General features: G+C 38.8%; 1 protein-coding gene across 1 annotated transcript in view; it reads left to right on the top strand.

Annotated features, from left to right (window-relative positions):
* Window positions 1-7,126: 7,126 nt before the first annotated feature.
* The window catches only part of GLYATL2 (glycine-N-acyltransferase like 2), a gene marked incomplete at its 5' end in the record, with an annotated part of 37,666 nt that continues 25,421 nt past the window's right edge, over window positions 7,127-19,371 (top strand). The window contains 6 exon segments of the mRNA XM_082682449.1: window positions 7,127-7,204; window positions 8,875-8,898; window positions 8,902-8,976; window positions 11,160-11,293; window positions 14,023-14,274; window positions 14,276-14,406. Of these exon segments, the coding sequence (XP_082538575.1) occupies window positions 7,127-7,204; window positions 8,875-8,898; window positions 8,902-8,976; window positions 11,160-11,293; window positions 14,023-14,274; window positions 14,276-14,406 (694 nt within the window).

Genomic DNA, 19,371 nt, shown 5'->3' with positions numbered 1-19,371 from the left:
TGCACTGAGCAGATGTTGAGGTTCTCACTCTCCCTCTCCTTCTGCCCCTTCCCCAGCTTTCTCTCTCTCTCTCTCAAAAAAGTATATAAATAAATAAAATCTTTATAAAACTGTGTTTAGTGTATTGTTAATTAGTCAGGGTTAGTCTTTATTATTCAAAAACTACAGTCCTAGCAACTGCAGACCATTTTTGAGTTTCTGTTGTTTACATTGTTTTACTTTTAAATTTTTATTGACTTTTAAAATTTCCTTTCAGTGTTCCAGAATTCATTGTTTATGCACCACACCCAGTGCTCCATGCAATACGTGCCCTCCATAATACCCACCACCAGGCTCACCCAACCTCCCACGCCCCCTTCCCTCCAAACCCCTCAGTTAGTTCCTCAGAGTCCACAGTCTCTCATGGTTCATCTCCCCCTCCAATTTCCCCCAACTCCCTTCTCCTGTTTTCTAACAGAATGTCCCTAAGCAGATTTAAAAGTCTTCTCTGATAAATAGCAAATCCTTTCTCATGAAGTATGAGGAAGTATGCAGTCTCATGAAGACTGCAGAATTTGTTGTATTCTCACGGAAAGAACTGGATTGAGGAAACTGACTTTAGAAGATTTGAGACCATGAAAACACCATCAAAACTAAGGACATTTATAAGTATATAGAGAGATTTGGCTTTATAGTTGCTCTAAAACCATGATAGGGACCTCAGGTGAAGTGACACCATTACCTACTCATGTATCTTTCCTTTAAAATAATTAAAATTATCAAGCCCAATGATGGATATTAAAAAGGGCATGTATTGCATGGAGCACTGGGTGTTATACACAAACAATGAATTAGGGAACACAACATCAAAAACTAATGATGTACTGTATGGTGACTAACATGACATAATAAAAAAATTATAAAAAACAATTATCCATGTTTCCATTAGGTCAGTCCACACAACTAGAGGTCATGTTTTACATTCCCCTCTCTCACAATCACTCACCAAATTCTGTCAATCCTACATTTGCCCTTTCTCAAATCAACCTACCTCTTTCCACGACAACAGCTATTATATCGCTCAGGAGGCCGTTATTAACCTCTGTGCATATCCCTCCAACAGACACTCACCTCCCAGCCATGTTTCTCCAGTCCTGACTTTCCAACTGGCTTCTATCATCTTGGGGATGAATTTTGAAAGTTCTTATTAAGAACTTAAGGACCGATAACTGCCTTTTCACTTGGCACCCTCTTTCACCCTCCCATCTATGCTCCAGTCAAACCTGAGTTGCTTAGGTACATCTTCCAAAAGTGCTCTACTCAGATGCTATCCCTCTGCCTGGAGCATGGTCCTCACCAACTCCAACATCTCTCCTCTCCTTCACTTGCCTGGCTCCTTTGAACCTCACAGTCTAGGACAGTGACTAACAGAGTGGGTATTCAACTAGTATTTGTGATAAAGGAATGGCAAGTGAATGGGTTGTTGTACCTGTTCAAGAAAGGATTCAGGCGGGTGCCTGGGTGGCTCAGTGGATTGGGCCGCTGCCTTCAGCTCGGGTCATGATCTCAGGGTCCTGGGATCGAGTCCCGCATTGGGCTCTCTGCTCAGCAGAGAGCCTGCTTCCCTTCCTCTCTCTCTGCCTGCCTCTCTGCCTACTTGTTCTCTCTCTCTGTCAAATAAATAAATAAATAAATCATTTAAAAAAAAAAAAGAAAGAAAGAAAGGATTCAGGCAGTTGATTCTATTTGCCTTTTTCTGGACAGAATCATTAGTTCTCTCCTTTACAGTTTCCCTATAATAGGTTCACTGAAGTCTGTTGCAGGGAATACCCATTTCTTTGTTTGGTTCTCCATCAATATACCAACATCTTACCGACTTTAGGATTTGGAAGATGTTGATCATTTCCTCCACCAGGCTTCTTTATTCATTTTCCAACTTATTCTTTTTTGACAACAGGTTATCTTCCCTCATTGTGGTAGTTTCTTCACGTGTTCATCAATACCATAGTCTCTATTTTTTTTTTTTTTTCTTGAGACCATGGCTAGAAACAACTGTCCAGTCTCAGTTATAGTTAAGTATAGTCGTGGGCCTGAATTATAGCTAGTGGAATATTAGTGACATGATAGCACCCTTTCCAGGGCTGACCCTTCCTCTCTTCCTCTACTTATGAGCTTATTAGAGAAAACTCAGGTCTTAGAGGACGACAGAATAACAATATGGAAAAAACCTGCATCTTAAAGAGAGAGAGGCAAACCATGAAACGGACTCTTAACTATAGAGAACACAGTGATGGTTATCAGAGGGGATGGGGTTGGGGAGGATGTGTTAAGTAGGTGATGGGGAGGAAGGAGTGCACATGATAGGATGAACCTCTGTGATATATGGAAGTGTTGAATCACTACATTGTACACCTGAAACTAATATTACACTGTATGTTAACTCACTGGAATTTAAATAAAAAGTTCATTCTTACAGGACTGTGTGGGGCAGAATTTCTTCTCCCTCATATAGCACTGTGATGTGGGCAAGAAGTAAAGTTATACTTTACTAGTATCTTAAGTTACTGAAATTTTGAGGTGGCCTGCCCCAGTACACTTGTCTCTGCCATGTCTCCATGAGAAGGTCTCTTCTTATTCCACCCTACCATCTGGTTTCCCCCCTTTTCTCCTTTCTACCTTCTTTTCTACACAGTTACAGAAGACTGGCAATTTGCATACAAAAAATCCCAAAGTGCCCAAGTTCCATAAAGGTGTGAGTAATAAGAGTGTCTATTTGGGATAGGAATATTTGGTAGAATAAGCCATTAGAAACAAAAAATGACTGTCCATACATATCTATGGAAGTAAGAAAGAGCACCCAGGAATGTTACGTTAGTAATTATGTCTCCTACATAGGGACTTTCTAGGAGAGTCCAAATATCATGAAATAAAATTCTTTCTTAAGTGGACAATTGTGCAAACATTATAGATTATCTTTAGTAAAATTTTTAGTGGCTTGAGAAATTACTTATGTGATGTACAGTATGGGACACAAAATTGTGTGATCTCAGCTATCCACAGTACCATCTCAAGTATGAAAGAAAATATGCTTTTAGTGGCAAGAAATAGAGCAACATATGTAAAAAGGAGGATGAATTAACATATGTAGCTAATGTAAATTTGTGAATGAATTAATCATAGAAAATTACAAGTGTGTCAAAATTCTTTGATAGATTGTGTAAACTATTTTTGGCTCAAAAAGTGGAATTACTGAAACTGCAAGACCTTATATAACAAGCACATATATCTGTGATATTTACAATCTTATCTAAATGAATGAAGTATGTTTATAAAAAAAAACATAGACTAGCCACGGGTAGGGAATGACTCACTGAAGAATCATGATGTTGTTAAAAGAACCTGGTCTTTGGCTTCAGTTGAGGCATTGTTCTTGGCTAGTTTTGTGATTTTGTGGAAGGCATTCATTGTCCCAACATCATCTAGTTTTGTAATTTTGTTGAAGATATTCATTTTCCCAACATCATCTTCCTGATTTGTGTGAGATAACTCTTGTTGTTCTCACTTCATGAATGATTAAAATTTTTTACCTGGTTTCACAGCATTCCAGAAAGTAGGTAAAACGTTGAAAGCTTATTTACCTTCTCCTCTCTCTCAGTGTCCCAAATGTTAATGTAGACCGGACTCTTTAAGGTAGCTTTGTATGAAATCATATTCCCAAGCATTCTGGAAGACCTTGATTCCATTGATTTGGAGAAATTCCTATAATTTGAACAAGGAAGGCCAGATGATCTTGAGGTAGATGGCTGAGGAGAACACTTGGAAAAGACATTTTACTTTCATTCCTCTCCAAAATGAATTCCAGCCCCTCTCGTGCTTTTTATCCATTAAGTGTTTATTCTTCTTGTGTTTACTCTACCTCCCCTCTCATTTGTCCTCTTCCCTGTAAACAATAGGAAGGGCAAGGTGTATGAACTCTGTTCTTATACTAACAACAACTGCCCAAGGGTGTTCTCAGGTTTTCCAGGTCATAAATGGTAGAAGGTAGTAAACCAGGCATTTCGCAGTGAAACCAAATTTTCCACATCTTTTGTTTGTCTTAATGATACCATTTATTTATTTTTTTTAATGATACCATTTAAATAATGTGGCTGCTAAGCCATTTTTGCCATCTCTACAGTTGCCTTATTTTTATTGCTTTGAAATAGCCAATAGACTATAAGTGACTGCATATAAATAAAAAACTTCAGTGGGAAACTTCTTGTAATTGTAGAAGTTATTCATACAGAGCATATTCCTGGTCTTCCTCTGGTCGACAATGCCTCTGACTTATTGTCAAAGGACAGGACCTCCAGTTGGCTCTACAGGAACCCACAACATCTTGCAGTTTTAGGCTAAACACTGACAACCTGAGTCAGTTCAAGTTTAGTGGGGATGAGACTGTAAGGTGATAGCTCCAGAAGCGTCTCCACTGTCAAACTGAGCAATGACAGAAGCTGGTGTATATCCATGTCTACTAAGAAACTTCAGGTATGCAGAATTGTTTTGGACAGCCAAAGCATTTTTTTCCTCGGCTTTTCAACTAATCAGAATCATGATTCTAAATAATTTGTATTTGTTAATTCACTTTCCCACCCTTGGAATCCTAGGGAGAAGTACCCACAAATTCCACTGTCAAGAACCAAGTCCTCAAAATGTATGTCTCTGGAGCCCAGGAAGTACTTTAAGGATCTACCGTCTACTAGTGGGTGTCATTTTAAACTGGTAAGCAGTCCAAATCCTTTCCTTGAACTAAAAAATAACTGATACACATGTACCTGTTCCTACACCCTCGAGACACCCATGGAAACTGTGATAAAGATAAGAATCAGCATTCTCCTGGCCTCTAACTCATCTTCTAAAGTGTTGTTCATTTATTTGCACAGAAAACCTTCCTTTGAGTCCTGTGCCAGATGACTAAGATGAAGTCTGACTCTTTCCTGTTGTTTTCTGCCAAATTTTTCTCCATTGACAGATGCATTTGGCATCTGACTCACAGACTTTTCTGTCAAAACTCCTGCCACATCATCGTGATGTCTATCACACCCAAAACTCCTAGTCCCTTACTGGCTCCGATTCTATTGATTTGAAGTCGAAGCCAATAGCCATATGTCCAGAACTAACCCACCTCTAAAATCCTAACCTCTAATAGCTTAATTTATGGTTTGAATTCATTTCCCTTGTCTATCACCATTGCTATTCTTTGACCTTATAAAGTGCTTTCATCCCTTGTTCTTTCCATACTGTGCCACTTGATTGGTCTCCATCATCCTTTATTTCTGTCCTTCTTTCTTCTAGATCCCATAAATTAAATGTAGTTTAAAGTCTCTCATTTCCAGGGAGATGGCGTGGCTCAGTCAGTTAAGCATCTGCTTTCAGATCAGGTCATGATCAAGCCCAGAGTCTAGGGATTGAGCCCACATCTGGGTCCCTCAGCAGCAGGGAGTCTGCTTCTCTCTCTCTTTCTGCTCCTCTCTATCCCGCTGTGCTCTCTCGCTGTCTCAAATAAATAAATAAAATATTTATAAAATAAAGAAATGAATAAATTGATGGCTCCACTCTAAGCCTTCAAAATTGCTTTGAATTTTTTGTATTTGTTGGTGTTTAGAAAACATGGTTCATCTTATCAATGTCTTTATGTATCATATATACCTTGATCAGGTATATGTAATATAAATATATATTAGGTAATTATATTTATAGTCAGATATGCTTTTTTTAAAAGATTTTTATTTCTTTATTTGACAGAGAGAAAGACAGATCACAAGTAGGCAGAGAGAGAGGGGAAGCAGGCTCCCCACCGAGCAGAGACCCCAATGAGGGACTCAATCACAGGACCCTGAGATCATGACCTGAGCTAAAGGCAGAAGCTTAACCCACTGAGCCACCCAGGCACCCCTATAGTCAGATATTCTTGTGAATAAGATTGGAAAAAAGTTCATATGTGTATCTTGTTTAATTACTACTTTGTTTTAGAATAAATTTGGTGGATATGCACATATATACATACATATACATAAGTAACCATTTACTTGTCCATCTTTATATTACTCATTTGGGATTATATTAGATATTTCCCTTTGTTTATAACATGGTCATTTTTCTCTGTCTTTAAATACACTTTGAAGACATCATTTTCACGGTTGCCTGGTAATCCACAATTTGGATATGCCCACCATTAATTTAAGCATTCCTCTATAATGGGCTTAGGATCATTTCTATTTTTCTAAAGTTTTATTTAGTTAAGTAACCTCTCTACCCAATGTGGACTCGAACTCTCACTGGAGATCAAGAGTCACATGTTCTTCTGACCGAACCAGACTCATGTCCTAGTTTTAGATAATTTCTAAATTTACCATATCATAATACTGCAATGAATTTCTTTGTATTTACATCTCTACAGATACCTATTATTGCTTCCTTGGGTTGGGTTTCTAAAAGTGAAATTATTGAATGAAAAGGTTTGCTCTATTTTTAAGGTTTCTAGGATATAATTCCAGTTTCTATATTTAGCCAACTTATACTTGGGTAGTATCATCCCTGATCAATAATTTTTCCTTCCTATGATTTTGTTCCTCAGAAAAAAGCAACTACATGTAATATGGTCTTTAGAATCTTTTCCAGAAGATTGCATTCTTTCATGATGCCTGAAAATACTAATTTTACAGCAACATTAGAGCAAGTGTTTCAATGCCCAAGGACTTCAGGGTCCCCTGGGACAGTTTTTCTGAAAGATTCATTGTTCTTCACTTGCAGCTGGACAGCTAGTGACATTTGCTTCTTAGAGTCTTGGCCTAATTTGAATCAAATGGGCATGAAGAGGTACATTTCACAAGTTGTGTTATGGTACTTTCTGTGGAATTGTAGGAAGATCACCCAGGAGCCCCAGGGTTGAGCTGCAGCTCTGAGCTTTAGTTTCTCATTTACAGAATGAAAGCTTTGGGCTTGATAATTTCTAAAGCCCTTTATTTCTGGCAATATATGATGTCCTGGGTGATTCCTCTTTCCTCCTTTTCTTCGACACCTGTCTCATCCCTCAAGATATCTCTGTTTGCATGATTTTTTCCTTAGGTCATCTTCCTAAGAGAAAGGGGCTGAAGTGCTATACAAGATGTTTGTGCTTCATGAACCCCAAAAGCTGCAGATTCAGTATGAATCCCTGGAAAAGAGCATCCCTGAGTCCTTGAAGGTGAGAGAGTTGGGAGAAACCTGGGAGAGAGGAGTAAAGTGTGGGAGTATAGATTCAGGGTTCAGAACCTGCCCAGGGCAGATTAAAATACAAATCTAAAGTCAGATTCCCTCTGCAGGGATGGTCTTTTTTTTCTTTTTAATTTTTTCAATTTATTTATTTTCAGAAAAACAGTATTCATTATTTTTTCACCACACCCAGTGCTCCATGCAATCCATGCCCTCTATAATACCCACCACCTGGTACCCCAACCTCCCACCCCCCACCCCTTCCAACCCTTCAGATTGTTTTTCAGAGTCCATAGTCTCTCATGGTTCACCTCCCCTTCCAATTTACCCCAACTCCCTTCTCCTCTCTAACACCCCTTGTCCTCCATGCTATTTGTTATGAATACCTGGATCAGGCACCTACTTTTCTCCTTCTTCTTCCTCTTCCTCATCCCCCTCACCCCTTCCTCTTCTTCCTTGTCTCCCTCCCCTCTCTTTCTTCTTCTTCCTCCCCCCTTCTTCTCCTCCTCGTCCTCGGCTGCCTCCTCCTTTTCCTCCTTCTTTGGCCTCTTAAAACTTGTTCAAATCCCTTCTACTGCTATCTCTAGTAGAATTCCTTATCTGCTCCGGGCTATTGCAATACCTGCTTTTCTGCAGTATTACTAATTCATCTACAGATGGTGATCAGAATCATCTATCTGACACAAATATGATCATACCTCTCCCTTGTTTAAACTTTCAGTTCAAGGCATAAAATCCACACCCCTTAATTGTGAGGTTGATCAGAAAATGTCCCAGCTTCTCCACTTCATCTTGCAACGCATCCCTGCTACATACCACAAGGTACAATCACAAAGCCTCTCACAGCTCAGCAGGTATGATACAATCTGCCATACCTTCAGGTACTCAAACATGCTTTTTCTCTCACCAAAAATTACTAGCCCTCCTTCTTTGTTTTGCCAGGAAAAGACTTAACTTGTCCTTGAAGACCAGATTCAAATATTACTTCTTCTGTAAGTCTCCCTGACAGGTAATGCTTTTCTTCCTTGAGACCCCACACAGCATGTGCATGCATCTATCAGAACATGCATCCTATTAAGATCAGACTGTGTACCTCTCCATCCTGCTAGACTTTTTTTTTTGAAGATTTTCATTTATTTATTTGATGGACAGAGATCACAAAGAGGCAGGCAGAGAGAGAGATGGGGAAGCAGACTCCCTGGCAAGCAGAGATCCCAGGACCCTGATCATGACCTGAGCCAAAGGCAGAAGCTTAACCCACTGAGCCACCCAGGTGCTCCATCCTACTCCATCCTATGTCCATGCAGTGGCCATGTCATACTTACCTTGGAATCCTTCACACTTGACACACAACAGGTGCCCAAAAAATGGTATATTATGAAGTGGGGGAAAAAAGGAATGAATTTTTTAGAAAAAGAATGAATAAATGTCAGGGGAGCCAGTTCCTCTTGAATAGGCTATTTCCTTAGATTTTGTGGACCTTTCCTGGTTTTTTATTCTTTTTTCCCAGCATACCCTCCAATGGGTATTTGGGGAGCCATCCTGAAATCACTAGCTCTATCCCCTTTAGTGCTCCTAAATCTTGGATTATTTCCCAACTACTTCTAAGACCCTATCTCAAAGGAAAATGTCATTTTCACCTGTTCATCTGTGCTTTTTTAGGCATATGGTGCCATTTTCAACATTTAAACCTCATTCAACATGGAAGTGCTGGTGGACACCTGGCCAGATTATCAGATGGTAATTACTTGGCACCGGAAAGAGGTAAGAGCACAAGCTACTGAATACCAAGCCAGTCACAATCAGGATGTTCTCCGTGTGGATATGAGGGAACTGAATCTGGGGGCTGCGGAGAAGAACCTTGGCACCCCTGACCCATATTGATTTTGGAAGGGCTGCTTGGAGAGAAGGGAGGATAGTGAAATAAGTCATGGGTATAAACCAAATAGCCAATAATCCAGGGCTTGTAAATAACGTCGGGATCCCATCTGGTCAGTTTTTTTCCATTGAGATTCTTGTAGCAGGCATATACCTCAAGATAGATGTTTGTGGCTGGAGAGAATTAGAAATGTTTTGCTTTCCCTGGGACTAAAGCAATATAATAGAATAATATCTGAATCAATGCTGGGTTTCAGACCTAAATCTGCCAAGTGACTAGTTGTGTGACGTTAGAAGACTGTGGCTTTCTTAGCTATAAAAGCAAAGTTGATAAAAATTACTGTCAGAGCACTGTTAAACATGATATGAGTCATGTACTGTTGACCCTTGAACAACACAGATGTTAGGGACACCAACTCCCGCAGTCAAAAATCTGTATAGAACTCCCAAGTCTTCAAAAACTCAACAACTAGTAGCCTACTGTTGACCAGAGCCTTCCCAATAACAAGCAGTCTATTAACACATATTTTATATGCTCTTGTATTGTATACCAGATTCTTACAATAAAGTAAGCTAGAGAAAATAAAATGTTATTCAGATACTAAGGGAAAATACATTTACAGCATTATATTGTATTTATTTTTTTAAAATTGCTCGAAAGTGGACCTGTACGGTTCAAACTAGTGTTGCTCAAGAGCCAACTGTGTGGGGTGACTGGGTGGCTCAGTTGTTGGGTGTCTGCCTTCAGCTCAGGTCATGATTTCAGGGTCTGGGATAGAGTCCCATGTGGGGAAGCCCCACTCAGTGGAGAGTCTGCTTCTCACTCTACCCCTCCTGTGCACATGCACACACATAATCTCTCTCTCTCTCTCTCTTGCTCTCTCTCAGATAAACAAATAAAATCTAAAAAAGAAAAGAAAAGAAAAAAGAGACAACTATGTATTTAAAGAAAATACCTTTCCCATCTTACAGATTTGTGGGGTATAAGCGAATCTCTTCCACCCCAAAATAGGGATTTTTTTTAACCCCTCTGCCCACACTTCTCCTTTTACATAGTTATCAGGAAAATTAGAGCACAACTCACCTGTAACAACCTCTAAGGGAGTTAAGTTGCAGAAGGTCAGCAGGAATGAGGGGCATGGGAGAAGGGCCCTTCCCTCCAGGTGCTGTGAGCTCCAGCTTGACTGTTCTTCCTGAAAGTCCTCTCTATTCACATGCACAGCAAGAGTGAAGGGGTGGGGGTAGGGGGGGAGGGGCGGGGGGGGAGGTTGGGGGAATCAGGTGGTGGGTATTGGAGAGGGCGCGGATTGCATGGAACACTGGGTGTGATGCAAAAACAATGAATACTGTTACGCTGAAAATAAATTAAAAAAATATATACCCCTGGAAAAAATATATCCGAGACAGCGAAAAAAAAACAACAAACAAACACAAAAGAGCCAATCACCATGCCAGCACCAGAGTGCTGAGTCCGAATTAGCCTGGACATGGTCTCTTCACAGACCTCAAGTCCTGATACCCTATATTCCTATATTTCCCTATATTTCTCTCCACAAAGTAGGCACTATCTCTTTAAAACCCTTAACACACCCTATTTCTGGTGCAACTTCCATCTCAGACAATGGAGCTGCTTCCCACCTTACCAAGAGCTGCCTCAAGACACCACCTTCAGTCTGTCCCTAGTGATTATTGTTCAAGGGACTCCAAGGCCATTTTCTGTCTGCACCTCTGGGAAAAACACGGGATATTTTTTCAAAAAATATTTGCTTATTTATTTATTTGTCAAAGAGAAAGAGAACACATGCAGGAGGAGAAAGCAGGCAAAGGGAGAAGCAGTGTCCTCTCTGAGCAAGGAGACTGATGTGGGACTCAATCCCAGGACCCCAGGACTGTGACCTGAACTGAAGGCAGACACTTAACTGACTGAGCCACACTTAACCAACTGAGCCACCCAGGCATCCCCCAAACAGAGGGTATTAAACAACTGAGCCTCTCACACTCCAGACATATGCAAGAACAATTCGTAAATCATACTGTCATATAAGTATGATTAATACTTGTTGTATCAGGAGATGAAAGACGACCTGGATTGTTATACCAACACTTACCACATCTTCACCAAAGCTCCTGACAAGTTAGAGGAAGTCCTGGCATGCCCCCAGGTTATCAGTTGGGAACAAACTTTCCAGATCCAAGATGACTGATCCAAGTTAAAAGGCAAAGACCCTTGGTTCTTTCACATTAGATGTGGAAGGGGATAGGCACTGCCCATTCTTCTCCTTTCCAGGTTGCCAAGTGAATGTGGGGGCGGCAATAAGAAAGATTTCAGCTGCAGAAATCAGTGCAGGAAGATCACTTGAAGACCACACTCATTATGACAAAAATACCAGAGGAACCCAAGACATCAAGTGATGATGAGATGGGTTTGGTGGAATCATTTAGCATGCCCAAAGTGGATGAAGATAGCAAGTGAGATTTTTTGTGTTGCTTCCCAAATTCCTAATAACAAATCATTCAGCTGTCATAAGGACCATACTCAGAAATGCACAGTTTGACAATAAACTATGCAGTACACATTTGTAGGGGTAACAGAAGGGAACTCTATTAGCAGAAGTTTGCTGAGCAGGAGAAGGGTCTTCATTAGATGAGGTCCTTTCCATGTATAACTACTGAGTTCTCATACGAGTCCTCCTGGGAGGGTCCTGAACATTATAGTGATTAGAGTGATTAGAGAATCTTTACTGAAATTATGTATTTCTTGCAAAAATATCACATGCTCTACAAACTATACAACTATTCAAAGTAAAAAGTGAAGGTTTGTTCACTTGGATTCCCCACAATCTTCCTGTCTAGGTATAAATATTATTTTTAAAAAATTTTTAAATTTACATTAAGTTTAGTTAACACAGAGTGTATTTTTTTAATTTGGGGATAAATTTTGGGATTCGTCCACTGCATAGAGCATCCAATGCTCATTACATCAAGTGCCCTTCTTAACGCTCATCACCCAATTGCCCTATCCATCCACCCCCGCCTCCCCTTCCGCAACCCTCAGTTTGCCCTTATAGTTAAGAGTCACATAGTTTGCCTCCCTCTCTGTTTTAATCTCATTTTACTTTTCCTTCCCTTTCCCTATGTTCATCTCCTTTTTCTTTTTTTAATTCCACATAGGAGTTAAATCATATGATAATTATCTTTCTCAGACTTCTTTTGCTTAGCATAATACTCTCTAGTTCCATCCACATCCTTGCAAATGGCAAGACTTCATTCTTTTTGATGGCGGTGTAGTTGTAAATATTCTTAAAAATTGGTGTGTGTTGCTTTGGTGAGTGCTGTGAAGTGTATAAACCTGGTGATTCACAGACCTGTACCCCTGGGGATAAAAATATATGTTTATAAAAAATAAAAAATTAAAAAAAAATTGATGTGTGTGCTTTTAGTACTCTGCATGTATGAATTGGTTTTGTTTTCTTGTTCTTTTTGTTTTGACAACATATGCAGATACTATACTGCAGTTTCTTTTCCCTCAGCAGTATGCTATGTAAACCTTTCATGTATGCTCATATAGATATGTTTCATTCATTTTGGCAGTTGCATAGATTTCTATAAGAAAGAGATGCACAGTTAAGTATTCCCATTTTAGCACACTTTCAATTTATCTCCAATTCTTCCTAGTAACAAAAATTCTGCAAGAAATATCTTCATAAAGAGATCATTGCCCAAATTTTATAACTATTTCTGAAAGATGAGTCCTGGAATTGAAATAGTTAGGTAAAAGAATATGTATATTATGGAAGATATTCCCAAATTGGATTTTAAGATTTAGATGAATTTAATATGTGAAAGCATAACATATGAAATAACAAATGTGTCCTTCAGTAGCAACACAGGTCGATTTGTTATGGAGTAATAAGCAGCCATTAACAAGAAGGAAGCAGCTCTATATGAACTATATGGGAAGAATTTCAAAATGTATGGCTAGGTGAAAAGCAACAACAAATAAAATTGAGTAACATATATAGTATGCTATCATAATATGTAAACATCTAAAATTACAGAGCGCTACTGGAAAGTTACATAACTAAGTTGTCTGGCAGTCTTTAGAGAAGGTTATAACTGGATAATAAGGGATCAAAGAAAAAATAAAGAATTCTCCATTAATATCTGGGTGACCTTGAAATTGACCAATTCTGGAAAACTCCTCCTCCCTGGGGATAGGTGAAACTTCTTAGGACTCTTCCACTTCCTCCACCCACAGAGGATGTGATTCTGATTCTGCAGATGAAAAGACTCAGTCTCAGATAATTTGTCCAGTGAGAGAATTAGTATTAAATTGTAACCATTACCACTGGAAATTCCAATATTCTTTTTCCTATACTGGTGTTTCTTACATTGCACTTTTGGCACTTCTCTAGAGGCATGTGGTGATGAATGAGCTTTTGGACACATGAAACCATAAGATCAATATGTCTCTCACCTTCCTGTGATACATATTTTATTGAAATATCTGTTGAAAGGAATATTATCTTATGCACTTAGATATTTTGTGGGTAGAATTCAAAATCTGTGTGTTCACACATGCATCCTCAAACAAAATTCAGGCAAACAAAATCAAGGACTACTCTGGTCTATCTAGATCCTTCCTCTTTTAAGACATATCTTATTTTCTTCTTTCTTCGGATATACGATTAGACTTTTTTTGAGATGTATCATACTATGTGTATCATAAAGCACATACAGTTAGCTCCCTCTTAATTATTTGGGAACATTTTTGAAGCAGACAAAGAATTAGTAGGGTTTTTTTTTTTTTCCCCCTTCTGTTTCTTCTTCTAGGCTGTGGGATCTTCAAGGAAAGGGTTGATGTCTTATTCTCTGCAATCCTGGTGTTTTGTAAATGTTGGCTGAATAAATGCACATTTTTTTTGTTGACAGGAAAGGAAGCTTTCAGAACATCTTGGATGCCTCCCATGTGGGGCCTGTGAATGAGCAGTGGAACTTTGGAAAAAATGAAAGGAGCTTGAAATATATTGAATGCTGTCTCCAGAATTTTCCAGGATTTGGTGTGCTGGGTCCAGAGGGGGACCCTATCTCTTGGATTGTGATGGAACAGTCTTGTGAGATGAGAATGGGTTACACTGTCCTCAAATACCGAGACAAAGGCTACATGAAGAAAATCAGTTTTCACTTCATATTTTATTCAGAAAAAAATGCCATTTTATTTCCATGTGTCAAGAGATGAAGAAAACCTTCAGGCACTGAGAAGTGTAGGGCTTCAGGCTGCTCCTTGTGGCTGGCATCAGTGGGAAATGCATTCCTAGAAAATATTACTGATTAGTGCCACTGTCCATGACAAGCCTTTCTTACCAGTGAAAAAAATACCAGTTCAAAACCAAACATTATAATTTATATTAGCAGAAAAAAATCCAATTATTTGGGCTCCATGCATTACTTAACCCACTCTTGCATAATATTTTTGTCCTCCTCCATAATAGAGAAAAATGGAAGCTTGAACTTTTGGTGTTATGTTTTGCCTTTATGTTGACAGACCTCTCAGAATTAAAATTATCCAATGTCAATCATTAGTGCCAAGATAAACCTTTCAAAGCAATATTTTCCTCTTTGAAGTCTTCTTTCATGAGAGAATCCTGTTTTTCCATGCTTCCATGCTTGAAAATAAAAAGACTGATTTGAAAAGTGTCTTCTCTGGTATCTTCCCCTTCCTCTGACAAAATTTTCCAAAGAACCTCTCAAAGCCCCACAGCCTTTGATTGAGAGGACCAAAACCCTCTCAAGAGTTTTGAGATACTCTACTGAATTAAATTATGTGGTCATCAGTGAAATTTTTTTTAAGTTTGGTTTTTTTATTAGCTTTTTCTTTTTAAAGATTTATTTATTTGCAAGAAGCAGAGGCAGAGGAAAAGGGAGAGAGAAATTCAAGCAGACTCTGCACTGAGTGTGGAACCCAAAGTGGGACCCTGACATCATGACCTCCAACCAAGAGTTGGATGCTTAACCAACTGCACCACTCAGGCACCCCCCCCCAAATAAGTAATTTCTTTACTTACAGTTAAAAACTCTGATTCTAAAAGTCAAATCTTAACAATAACTTTCTCTTCTTGTTGGTGCTTGTGAAAAGGGAAGGAAGGAAAAGAGGTATTTTTTTATAGAGGTCCATCTACCTTCCTGTGCTTAGCCAGCTGATTTCACAGTCCAGACAGAAGTTCTGAGTAATGGAAGGAACTGTAAGACCAGAGAACACCTGAGCCTTCTGAGAAAAGAGTCTCAGAGGCAAGCTTCAAACATGTCAATATTTTGGAGCCTCTCTGAACATGGGATCCTGAGGGAGGGACTGACTTTCATACACTGCTGCCAAAAGTTTGTGCTGATGGTGCCTTTCATCTTCTAGAATGGCCTGCAGCCTTTGTCTTTACTTGGGGATCTCTGCAGATACTGAATAAGATTGACAGCTTTGCAGGTGATAACAAGGGAGAATCATTGCTCTGGGACCCCTCGTCTCTTTTTGCTCTCCCCACTGTAAGAGAATGAATCAAAATGCTACTGTTGGATGTGGGTAAGAATTGCTGAACTCGTTTGGGTTGAGAATTGTGCTGGGCTAAAAAGGTCTTCCATTTCAGATACCTGTATCAGGCACCCACTGTGCATGGGGAAATACCCTTTTCTGTGAGAAATTCTTGACAAGACAAAGCCAGGCTCTTGTTCTGAACTGATAAAGAAATGCAAGGAGAATTGGGAGTCAGCTGTTGGTAGAGGGGAGACACTCAAACAGCCTCTAGAAGGAATATGCTGGTTTGGGTGACAGAAAACACAATTTACAGACATACTATGTAAACATTATCTTATTCCATCCTCTAGTAACATTCTAAGGTAGTCAGAATTTTTCCCTTGGATAAATGATGACCAGGGAAATTAAGTGTCCTGCTTGAAGTTGCAAAAGGATGAGGTAGATTCTAGTAAGAGGACCACAGAACAGATGAAATTAAGTGTAAATTTAAAGCCATAAAATTTCAATTTAAAAAAGTCTTAACTGTAACACTCCTATGGTATTATTTGGTGTTTCCTTTTATATTTTCATATTTTTAAAAATTTTATTCCAATTAAATTAATTAACATATAGTGTATTATTAGTTTCAGAGGTAGAGTTAAGTAGTTTAGTGATCATCAGTTGCAAAAACTCTCAATGCTCATCACATCATGTGCCCTCCTTAATGCCCATTATTTAAGTTATCTCATCCGCTCACCAAACTCCCCTCCAGCAATCCTCAGTTTGTTTCCTATAGTTAAGAGTCCTTTATGGTTGTCTTCCTCTCTGATCTTGTCTTGTTTTATTTTTCCCTCCCTTCCCTTATGATCCTCTGCTTTCTTTTTTAAATTCCACATAGGAATGAAATCATCTAATGGTCTTTCTCTGATTGACTTATTTCGCTTAGCATAATACCATCCATATCGTTACAAATGGTAAGATTTTATTCTTTTTAATGACTAATATTCCATCGTGTATGTTGTACATAATATACCTCATCTTTATTCATCTGTGAATGGACATCTGGGCTCTTTCCATAGTTTGGCTATCGTGGGCATTGCTGCTATCATACTTATGTGATTTATATAAATATGCATACAAAAAGACTTTACATATCTGATTAGAATTTATGTATTGTCATTTTGTGCCCTTTTTGTGTTCATCTTAAGACTCCATATACGAGCACATATATCATATCTTTCATGTTAATGGGTCTTAGATTTGTAAAATAATAATAGTTCATTATTTATGTAAACTGAGATTGTGTCTAATACTTCTCCATGAGTTAGTATTGCTTTACAAAATTATTCATAGAGCATTTTTCATTTGAATTGTTCTCTTTGGATAAATTCCAAATATTAGAATGGTTTCATCAAAGATTTCAAAGTGTCCTGTATAGGGCTTTGTCCATTATCAATGCAGGAAAATACCAAAATGTGCCAACTCCCTTGAATCGCCTGTCTCAGCCAAATGTATTTATTGAACATCATGTTTTTGTTTTTAGTGTGTGTGTGTGTGTGCGCGCGCGCACACACACACACACGTTGAAGGTAATCCCAAATGTACTTGACAATACATCAATGTTATGTCCCTGGTAATCTGGCATCAAATTCAACTTGGCTTCTTATTGTCATGTGACCTTTTTGTGAGATGCTCCTAGCTAATGTCAGATTAATCTTCAGAAATACTGTACTTCTATTGTCTTAATACCATCCAAGATATAGCACAGCTGCCTCATTCTGGTCTGAGGTCTTTTTCAAGTCCCCATGCCCAGCACACAGTAGGCTTTCTAGAGTTACTTGTGGAATGAATGAGTCTTTGCCCTTGGTAAATGGAGTGGCTAAATAGATGGTTATGTTGGTATAAATTCTTCATAATTTATTGAGTCTTTACTTTGTGTCAGGTGGTATAAAATACGGTGGAAACAGTATGTGGGTTCCTCAAAAAATTAAAACTAGAACTATCTTATGATCCAGCAAACCCACTTCTGGGTGTGTGTGTGTGCGTGTGTGTGTGTATATATATACATATATATACACACATATAGGTTATATTTCATATTAAGGTTATATTTCATATGAATGTTATATTTCATTACCTTCATATCCATATATCTATATATATCTATATAGATATATAGATGCATATATGTTATATCTATATATCTATATAGATATAAATGTTCTACGAGTTCGCCAGAGGTTTCCAGCCAATTCTCACGAGGTTTCTACCCAAATCAATATCAGTTTGGGTAAAGTTCGGGAGAATTGGTACACATTGTCTAGGGATCTGGGCCACGTGCTTGCTTGGCGTTTGGAGATATATATTTATTTTTTCATATATATATATATATATATATATATATATATATATATATATATGGAAATAACAATCTCAAAGAGATATTTGTTGATGCCTTGGTAGTTCAGTCAGTTAAGCATCTGCCTTCCACTCAGATCATGATCCCAGAGTTCTAGGACTGAGTCCCACATGGGGCTCCTTGCTCAGCACAGAGCCTGCTTCTCCCTCTGCCTGCTGCTCCCTCCCCATGCTTGTGCTCACTCTCTCTCTCTCTCTGACAAATAAATAGAATCTTAAAAAAAAAAAACGATGGAGATATCTGTATCTACATGTTTACTTCAGCATTATAGAAAGTAACTAAGACATGGAAACAGCCTAGGTGTCCACAAATGGATGAATGGATACAGAAGTTGTGGTATACATACACAGTAGAATACTATCTAGTCATAACAAAGAAGGAAATCTTGCCATTTGTGACAACATGAATGGATCCTGAGGACATCACACCAACTTAAATAGGCCAGAGAAAGACAAATACTGTATGATCTCACTTTTGTACAGAATCCAAATAAGCCAAACTGAAAGGAACAGAGAGTAGAATAGTGGTTGCCAGGGACTGGGAGTTTGAGGTAATGGAGAAACATTGGTCAAATGGTACAAACTTCCCATTATAAGATAAATAAATTCTGGGGGATCTAATGTACAGCATGGTGATGATAATTAATAATTTGATATTTGAAAGTTGCTAAGAGAGTAGATCTTAAATGTTCTCATAACAAAAAAAGAGGTAATTATGTGATGGGATGGAGGTGTTAACCAACATTATTGTGCCAACCATTTCCCCAACCATGGGGGAAATAAAGAAAAAAATAATAATACAACCATTGCCTTAGTGGTTCTGGTCAAGATTCTCCCCTTAAATCATGAAAGGAATTCAAGGTTAAGTGCAGGGACTACTTCATTGGCAAGAATCCAAATAACTGACAAGAACCTTGGGAAAAAGGAGCACATATGAAAAAATCAAAACAGGGTGCCTGGGTGGCTCAGTTGGTTAAGCAACTGCCTTCGGCTCAGGTGATGGTCCCAGAGTCCTGGGATCGAGTCCCACATCGGGTTCCCAGCTCCATGGGGAGTCTGCTTCTCCCTCTGACCTCCCTTCTCATGCTCTTTCTCACTCTGTCTCTCTCTCAAAATAAATTTTTTAAAAAGTTAAAAAAAAAGAAAAAATCAAAACATTAGTTTATATAAGGACTTCCCACCATGTTAAAACTGAAGCTCATAGGGACAGAAATCTTTTCAGTTCTTGCTGACTCTGACCTTGGTAGATTGTGTGTCATGTAGAGGACAGGTTCCTTCATTAAGGGGTTAAACATCCTGGTTCCGATGACAGAGAAGCTGAAGCCAAACCTAGGGGATGTTGAAGCACTTGCCAGCCCAGC

This window comes from Mustela nivalis (genome assembly GCF_964662115.1).
Source record: "Mustela nivalis genome assembly, chromosome: 9".
NCBI classification, from domain to species: Eukaryota; Metazoa; Chordata; class Mammalia; order Carnivora; family Mustelidae; genus Mustela; species Mustela nivalis.
This window is presented reverse-complemented; position numbering and strand designations above follow the sequence as displayed.